General features: G+C 40.9%; 1 protein-coding gene across 3 annotated transcripts in view; it reads left to right on the forward strand.

Moving 5' to 3' along the window:
* NDP (norrin cystine knot growth factor NDP) overlaps nt 1-9634 on the forward strand; it is a 31938-nt gene extending 22304 nt beyond the window's left edge. For all 3 annotated transcript variants that reach the window (XM_008170897.4, XM_005301775.5, XM_065578564.1), the window contains exon 3: nt 1889-9634. In XM_008170897.4, coding sequence (XP_008169119.1) covers nt 1889-2116 — 228 coding nt within the window. In that variant the 3' untranslated portion in view covers nt 2117-9634. The remainder of the gene's footprint in view (nt 1-1888) is intronic.
* The last annotated feature ends 320 nt before the right edge of the window (nt 9635-9954 follow it).

The raw sequence follows: 9954 nt of genomic DNA on the forward strand, positions 1-9954 counted from the left end.
CCCAGTTCCATTGTTTTCTGCTGCTTCTGGCGACACCTGCAGGTCTAGGCAGAGAGTGGTGAGATTAAAGTTTTTGGTTTTTTTAGGACAGTGGAGCCAAAAATGTATAAACATTCCAGTGCTAAGAACACCATCATTTACAGGTATTCTTCACTGCATGGTAATGTATCCCATGATGGATCATGTAACATTTCAGTTGAAATGCTTTTCTATTAATCTTTGAAAAAGAATTCTTGCAATCAGATAAAAGACATAGTGGCACAATTAGGCATTCTCGGGATTCTGGGGAAAAAAATAAACTTAAAATGTTAATTGGAGAAGGTTCAGAAAAAGAGCAACAAGAATGAATAAGGAATTGGAAAACATGCCTCAGGGAGCTCAATCTATTTAGTATCAAAGAGAATGTTAGGGAGTGATTTTATCACAATCTATAAATACCTACGTGGGAAACAGACATCTGATACCAGAAGGCTCTTCAGTCTAGCAGAGAAAGGTATAACACAGACTGGTGGCTGGAAGTTGGAGCTAGACACAGTTAGGAATTTTTGGGGACGTTCAATGGCTGGTGCTAAGCAGGCGATCAGACTAGATGATCACAGTGGTCCCTTCTGGCCTTGGAATCTATGACTCTGTCCTGGCTAACTAAAGTTTGCTGATCTAGTTTGAAACACCTCATGTAGGCAGAGCAATTACCAGCTGTAAAATCATGCGGGTTGGCCATGGGGTAGCTTTAAAGTTGTTAAATACTGACTGTGTCTACGTAAACTGTTAGCTACTGTGGTTTGAAATAACCCTTAACTCGAGTTAGCTACCATGGTTTTAAAAAGCAGCCTTTTTTTTGTCGTTTAGACAGGGCCTAACACAGTTTCTACTCTTCTTCACAGCTGGACAGCAGATTGTTTGGAAGGGAAATAAATGGGTAATCACCATGGAAGCTCTTTAGTTTTTTCCAGGTCTGTAATATGTCTTCATCTATTCACAGTTCATTCAGTGGAAGAAGAGACAGACCAGTGGGCCTTTAATATTGTTAGGAAAAGTCAGTGATAAGCTTTCAAACCCAGCAAAGAGTTTATATTAGTTTATATTTTCATTACATTTTATCTTCATTACATTATATTGATTTACCTCTTTAAGGTGATCTTTGCAAAGAAAAGGTCTAGAAACTTACTTTAAAAAATAAGAAAGTTGAGATTCTCCTTTATATTTCTAAGGGATGCACTTCTGGGATTCACAGACCATAAAAGCCAGCTCTGGTGACCACCTGTTTTCTTAACTAGAAATGCTAAATATTAGCCAACTAAGAGTCTCAACCTGATTGGTCAGTTATGATTTCAGGTCTTGATTTTCAGAGAGCTCAGGGCAAGGCAAAGTTGCGGTAATTGCACATACAACTGTATTTGAAATGCAAGCAATGGATGATGATGTCCAGAACTCAAGGACGCTGATGGTGCTCTCTTCTACACTACTGTACATAAAATACAACTTAACATTGAACAATCTGGACTGGACACAGTCCATTATTACTGTTATGCATCATACTAGATAGTCAAGAGCCACTACCATGTGTTTCCCAGTTAATCCTGAGACACTTAAATTCAATTACACCTCTACCCCGATATAATGCGACCCGATATAACACAAATTTGGATATAACGCGGTAAAGCAGTGCTCCGGGGGGGCGGGGCTGTGCACTCCGGTGGATCAAAGCAAGTTCGATATAACGTGGTTTCACCTATAACGCGGTAAGATTTTTTGGCCCCCGAGGACAGCGTTATATTGAGGTAGAGGTGTACATTTGAATGAACTCCATGTCTGTATTCCTTGGCCACCCACTTACACAGATGGGGTGCGTGTATATTTCCTAACCCTTCTCTGTTCTATCTTGCAGATGGTGCTGCTGGCTCGCTGCGAGGGACGCTGCAGTCAGACATCACGCTCTGAGCCGATGGTCTCCTTCAGCACAGTCCTAAAACAACCATTCCGTTCTACCTGCCACTGTTGCCGGCCCCAGACCTCCAAGCTGAAAGCAATGAGGTTGCGCTGCTCAGGTGGCATGAGGCTCACTGCTACCTACCGCTACATCCTGTCCTGCCATTGTGAAGAGTGCAACTCCTAGGGGGACACCAGTTGCAATGAGGAGAGGGGGGACACTGCTCCCAGAAAGCAACTCCAGCCACTGAGAACTCACCAGCACACTATTAAAGTATTCCTACTACCAGGGCTCATCACGCTGGGTTGGATTTGAGAGGTAGAAAATGAAAGACACTGAGGCCCTGGATTGTGCTGATTGTGAAAACAAAGACATCCATCTGCTGGTCTGTGCTGAAGACAAAACCCTGGAGACATAAATCCTTTTTTCCCCCTGAAAGGATACTTTGGGGGGTATATTTTCAGGCTCAGCCTTTCTTCTGCTCTGAATAAGGACTAATGGGAGTTTTATTATTTTTGCCAGTGAACAATAAAGAGACAGAGAGAGAACAACGGGGGTCCATCTGCTGGAGATACTATATTCTACAAGAGTCGACATTTGGAAGCAGGATGGCTCCATTCCTGCATATGACTGCTTATTGTGTCATTCTATTCTTGATCTCTTAGTTATATTGCCCTTCAGAATGAACTCCGTTGATGGTAAGGGATATATGTTACTTGATCTGGCAGACAAGTTCTGGACAATTTTAACTGCGGTTTAGCTGAAATTACAGATAAATAAATAAATGAAAAGTGAACTGGATAGCGAACGAGGCATGGGAATTGTCCTGCTCTAAATGGTTCAAATGATTATTTGTAGTGGATTGCATCACAACTTGGTGGCTGAGTGACATTTAGAAAGAAAAAGGTCATGCAGTTCATTCTTTCTCCTCTAATATCCCGGGGGTGATCATTATAGCCAGACTGTAGCTGTCACAAAGTGCACTAATTAAAAACTAGAAACTAAGCCCTGGTTTACAATTTAAAAATGGAGCCTCTTAAACAGAATCTCTTCTTAAACTGGGCTGGCCTCAGGAGGAACAGATCCCAGAGCTGCCAGAATAATAACAATATGTAGGAATACTTTTTATCCATAGATCTCAACGTACTTCATCCAAAGTGAGTAAGTATCATATCCCTGTTTTAAAGATAAAGAATCTGAGGCACAGGGGAGTTAACTGATCTGCCTGCAACAAGGCCATGGCAGAGCCTGAATCCCAGTCGTGTACTAATTACTGGATCATGCTGCTTCTCTGCAAGGGAGGATCCGACCACCAGTTGCCTTCCCCTCTAGGACCACTGTTGTACAAGGAAATAGGCCTAGCCCATGAGTTACAGAGGTTGCCTGGCATGCAAACAGAGGTGATGTGGGGGGTGGGGAGGGGTGGGGTCACATGGCCCCCCAATTTGCTGCTTGGCTTGTACTGAGCATGGTTACATGGACTGAGCATGCTCAGTAACATATGCTGAAGCCACTGCCCTCACTGTAACCCCCCCACCACTATCAGAAGGCCGTTGTCTCTGCAAAGTTTAAAAAAACTGTGCCCCTAAGTGGCAGATTACTTTATATGCAGTTAAAGCTGGCTCTACTCTTAAACATTTAGCTTTTGGGAGGGTCAGTTGAACAATAAATACCCATAGCCTTCCACAACACGGAAACTATGTAAATTTGTTTGGATCTTGGCTCCTTTTAATGGCGATATACTGAATAGGATAGTCTATCTCTTCCCGGCACCCAGATCAACCTAAACAGATGTTCCATGTGAGATAGTCAAAGCCAAAGAAGTAGAGAGCGCATGGAAGCATCTTCCATGGCTCATAATGCCAGATTCAGTCCAGCTTCAAATCCACACTGACACCCACCTGGAATATGGCTAAAGTCCAATAGTTACTCCAGCAGTAATCTGAACGTTATTGCACAATGATGAATAGGAGAAGCAGAGGTTGGGGTTGGGAGTGGGTAGACAAATCCAGAATGCAGCCCATCTGTTGTATGCCATCTAATCTGTCTTGAACAATTGCCATATATAGCAACCAGGCTTTTGACAGTTACATCACAGGGATTCCATTGAGCATGCTCAAGGAGTCCCCAAGGTCTTTCTCTAATATAAAGAAACAGATTAAGTGGCCTGAAATTGGGAAGTGAGGATTTCCATGGCTTACATATGCATTACCGTGGTCGACCGGGCAGAACCAATGTCCTTGACCATTACTTCCCCAGGAGTACTATAGGAAGTAGTGAGAAGTGGCAGGCATATACTCAGCTGAATTCTGGAGCAGGATATAATTCAGTAAAAGTAGAAAATGATTGGGGCCAAACGTACACAGACTCTTATAGATATTAGTGATAGATAGGTGTTATAGACTGAAAAGGGTAGCCCCTGTCTGCTGGAGAATATCTTGTCATTAATGGCCAGTTTTAAATAAGAACTCTTAGAGCTGTGGATGAAGAGTGAATCAAATTGTTATGAGCTATGTAGCTCATAGTCAAATGCCAGGACCATGACTGAAGGACCACAATTGGGACGTGATTCATTATTTCATTCTGATGGTGATTCTTTTCATATCCGATGAATGGTTTGAACATGACAGATAGGAGTGTGTACTGAGCATTATTACTTAACTAGTTTGTACAAGGCCCCCACCTCCACCCAAAGGAACATTTTTGTGCGCCTTTCTGTCTGTCCAACCTTCATTATCTAAAACTCTTCATTATCCAAAACAGGATCGTGTCTCCAGATTAATTATATAGAAAATTCCCCTGATTATCTGAACCATTAATAATCTAAAATTATAGTGGTTGCCCTAGTACATTTTCAGTTTTATCTTTGATAACTACATACTATTACCTCAAAATATACAAAGTAGCCCTGTACTTAGGACAGAGAATTCTGCATGAGCTGAAGTCATGTTATTTAGTTAACAAAGGTACTGGAAACATTTTAAGGGCAACTGCTGGTATTCAGTGTCTCTCCCTTTTTCCCCACCACATGACATCCAGGGGCAGGTCCTTAGTTCCACTGACGTTACAAGAGCTCTGACAGGATCTGCCGCTTGAAGCTTTTACTGTACAGTAGCCAATGTCTCAAGCTAGACAAGACTGGATTGATGACTAATACCAAATTGAAAAACTCATTGATTGTGCTGTTGCTCTCTCTCTCTTTGGTAAGAAGAGAGGGGGGGTTTAAAGAAAGACTTTCACACCAGAGCCAACTTAGAAAAAAGAGAATATTTATAGTGAGAGAAAAACTTGGGATCTATTTATTCCTGTGTCCGTTTTCCATCACAATGCAAGAGCTATTATTGTGACAATAAGTCTCACAGAAGATATTTGTGTTTTAACAAAAGCTTTCTCTCACACCCAAGATTCCTTTCCCTTCTCTTGATCCTATAGTGAAGTCATCTCCTTGTAACCTCAAAATCTGTTGCCAGGCAAATAATTGTGATGTCAATTCAACTTGTTTTACTTAATTATAGGGTCAAATAAATATAATAGAGTTGGGACATGAAGGTGCCAACCCTATTTGCAAACAAGTTGAATTGGTAAATAACAAACTCTGAGCCAAATCTTTAAGTTCTTACTTGGTTTTTGCTTAGCCCTTCCTCAGGTAAAACTCTTATTGACTTCAGAAGATAAGGACCGAAGGCCCAGTTTTCATGTAGCATGGGAATTATCCAGCCCTAGACAGTTGAAATGATTATTAGTAGTGGACTTCATGACAACTCACTGGCTGAATGATGTTTAGAAAGAAAAAGGTCATGCAATTCATTTTTCCTCCTCTAACATCCCTGGGGGTTATCATTACAGCCAGACTGTAGCTGTCACTAAACAAGTGCCTAAAATTTAGCACCTAAATCCATATTTTGACACCTATATATCCATTTTAGGCAACTAAACAAAGTACATAAATCATCAGTTATGTGCAACAATATGGATTCAAGTGCCCCATGTAGAGCAACCATCTTTGAAAACAAAGGACCACAGGATTTGACTCATTGTGCGAGAAAACATGAAAATTAAATGACTTTGTTTCCTTAGCATGAGATTGTACTTGATACATATCTGATATGTTCTGAAGGTTTGACTACACTCTAAGTACCTTTATAATAATGTTGTCCCTTGAGAACAGAAAGGGATAATTGTCTAGATAATGCTGAGGAGCGGGTTCTTTGCAATAGTGTCCTCTCCTCAGCATCTGAATGTGTGTGTCTGTGTGGTTTTTCTTTTTCCACTGAGGTTGACCCTTCCTGAAGAAGGATCCACCACACTTGTAGGATGGGCAGCTTCCTCCAAGAACATTCTGTGGTTGCCCAACAGGTGATGCTTCTACAACCAAAGGCCACCATCACCTCTCCCCGCTTTCCTGTCTCATCCTCCCCTTTCTTCCTTTCTCTTCATCATGTTCTTAATGTGTGGGCCACAAAATCAGACCCCCAACAATCTCTTCTGTATCCACATCTCCCATGGTGTACTACACAGTGTCATGCTACCCAATTGGTTTACTTTTTAAAACCATATACTACCGCATCAGCAGTGCTATAGTTCAATTTGAATTGGGTTAATTGCATTAAAATGATTTACTAATGGAGCCCCGACAGAGAAAGACACAAACTTGGAGCATGGAAAAGAACTATAATGAAGAGCTTCATCGGGATTGTTTATGTGTAAGAAGTACCTTATAAGCCAATGTTGTATATCGGAGACCCCATAAGGAAGAAGTTGTGATGTGCCAGAATAAAAAGACCATAATCTAGCATACGTTGAGTACTATGGCCCCACTTCAGTGGGACCACTCATGTGCTTAAAGTCACATGCATGTTTAAGTGCTTTTGCTGGGTCAGTCCCTATATAAATAATAACAATTAACTTAAGAGCTCACTGTTTTCCTGAAGATGTCCACAGGGACATTAATTGTGCTTTCCCTTGGCTTGTGAGCATGGAGAACTTTTACAGATAAGAGACCCTGAGCCTGGCTGTCTCTGCTTGGCATAATCAAGTGCTTTTGTCAGCTGTTTGTACAATGCTAAGTACAATAAAAGGGCCTGATATGAAGTTCATTGACATTAAGGGGAGTCCGTAGTCTTTGATGGGCTTCAGATCAGGTCCTAAATGAGCGCTTTTTACTGTCCATCAAATAACAAATTAAAACATTTTATAATCTCAGAGACAGGTGTGCGACAGGGCAACTCTAGCAGATTTGCACTGACACACAGACCAAGATGTATAATTTGCAGTTAAATGTGTTTTTGTGAACAGGCAAGAAGAATACAAACTAAAAGTTACTGCAGCAGTGGAATATTCCAATCTCCTGCTCTTCCGTGTGTCTTTCTTCAGTGCTGCTTCTGCTTTTTAGCATCCGATTTGGGAAGAAGAGCTATTTAGAATGCTGGTGTGTCCTTTTCTGGATGGCAAGGTGTATTTCAGTGTCGTTTTCCTATGCTACTAAAGTCAATGGAAGGTTTGTAATGGAGTTTGAGAGGAATGGGATTAGGCCCTAAAGAATAGAAAACTCCGCGTAGCAGGGAATTTGCCCTCCAGCTCTGTGCATAGGTATTTTTCAGAAAATTCAAACAGTTAAAAAAGTTCATAGTACTGGCAGGAGACTGAAACAGATCACCGCGAGCATATGGAGCTTCAGTATTTATAAGGGTGTTTTTCTTACCTTCTTTGACTCGATAGATGTTTGAAACACAAAGGTTGAAACAAAAACATGAATGCAGCACAAGTGATTGACAACTTTACTAGAGAGATTACACTGCTACAGATACTGAAACAGGCGCCCTTACAAATATGCTGCACAGAGTGTTTTAAACTAGCTGCAGATCAGCTTCTTATACTGTGCAAGTGCAAAAAGGGGTGGTCGGAAATGTGAATAATGAGTCTATCCCTGGTATTCTGTGAGTAATGGGTCAAAATCTTTACATGGGGCTCAAAGAAATGCTGGACAGGTATAATCAACAGCTTCCAACTGACTTAGCCAGGCAGGGTACAGATCTGGGCCCTTCAGTGATTCGTGCTAGGAGAAAGATGCTTTACATGGATCAGAAGATGGTACTCCTGAGTTCAAGGGTCTTGTTGGTGGGAATAAGCATTCCTGTTGGGGCTTCACAGAGAAATACATTGTCCAGAAATACCAGTGGTGACAAACAGACCATTCTGGAACATTGTGAGGAATCTAAACGGGCTATCAAGGAAACACTGTAAATCTTTTACCTGTGACAAAAATCAATCCTTCCTTTAGCCAGCTGACCAAAATTAACCAATAACAACATGGCTCATTTAAAAAAAACAAAACTTAAAAAAAAAATAAAACTCCCTGAGTAATTTACTAACCAGAACATCATTTGCTACGGGATTCAGGGGCAGTTGCCCCCTCAACTTTCATAGGTCTATTTGCTTCCTTATGTCTTCCATTTCCCTCCAGCCCCAGATTTGCAGGGTATAACATAATCACATAGAATGTTCTATATGCTGACACAACTTTGCCTCCCACCAGAATTTTTCTGAAATGATGCCCCTGTTTACAAATATTCTTCTTCTAGGAAGAGTTAAAGCGCTAGCCTATAGATAGATCAGTTTGCTTTTAACTGTAACCACGAGCGCTACATGGATTTTATGATTTTCTAATTTTCCATCAGGACTAGGCTCTTTTGACTGCACTCTACTTTCAAATAGAAAAAGCATCTGAAAACATAAAAGCATCCATTCCTTTCATATGAAAGCAATATGAGGTTTTCAGTATTGTAATTTTGCAGGGGTAGTAAGATTCTTAAGAACAATTAGCCGCAGGTCACTGTTTTATTTAGAAGCAATTTGGTACCATTAAACATGAGACGTAATATATATAATACTGTATTTATTAGCTGGTTGAGTCTCTTTTTTTGAGGCGTCTCCCTGCAGCCTCACAACTGTCACTCCCTCTGAGCTCTATTAATGTTTCACTTCAATGACCAGCAGGTGTCACTGCTGAGCAACATGAGGCTCAGATTCTCTGATCTGGGAGCAATGCAGCCGCAGGCAGCTCAAACCCTTTTGGTTTAGGGAGCAAGAGGTTAATGTTGATGCTCATTTGTAAAATACTTAGATCCAAATAAACACAGTGCTCTAAATGCTATGGAAAGAGGGATGTTTACATACGCCAATAATGTTAATGAATCTATGTGCATAACACATTTACATGTATATACTGTATTGCTATCTGCCAGATATGTTGCACGGCTATAACATGTGACAATTAAGCAGCTTTTGCAAAAAGAATAACTACACTTTTGTGAGTTATAAATGCTGCATGAGCAAAATGACTTGCCATGACCAAAACCACTTGCCAGATTTAGGTCACTTGGAGTTGGCTTTGTGCATAATACTATCTTGTCAGGAGCATCACTGTTTGGCACTGAGGTTTCAAATATAGGAAAGCTTGCGGGCTATAAGTTTGAATTTCACAGTTGCCGTAGCAAGATGGCTGCAGCATAATGTACATATAATGGGGTGCAGGAAGGCATGCCTGAGCTCGCAGTGACTGATACGATAGTATTTTATTTCAATAAACCAGTAAATGTTTTGTGTGCTCTGTTGACAATTTGTAAAAGTAGAAAACCTGTTTTGTGATTATTTTTTGTGACAGAAGATGTTGGTATGTTATTACAGATAAAGGAAGGCCTCAAATTATTTTTCAAATATGTTGTTATTTTAGTTTCTCACCGTCTCCTGTGGCTACAGAAGACCAGCAGCTGCAGTTTTTTTCTGGTGGCTCATTGGGTCTGGATTCTGGTCTCACTCATGCTGGTTTTACACCACATAACTCCACTGAATTTAATCCAGTTACTTCTGACGTACACTCGTTCGAACGGAGAAGCAGGCTCTTTGTGTGCCCATCAGTGTAGAAGCCATTCTTCTGATCAATCTAATTTCAGTATGGGCCAAATCCGGGCATCCTTGCTCACTTTCACTAGTACCTAACTTATTGACCATTCTCACTGAAAGCA

The sequence above is a fragment of the Chrysemys picta genome, chromosome 1 (assembly GCF_011386835.1).
Source record: "Chrysemys picta bellii isolate R12L10 chromosome 1, ASM1138683v2, whole genome shotgun sequence".
Lineage (NCBI taxonomy): Eukaryota > Metazoa > Chordata > Testudines > Emydidae > Chrysemys > Chrysemys picta.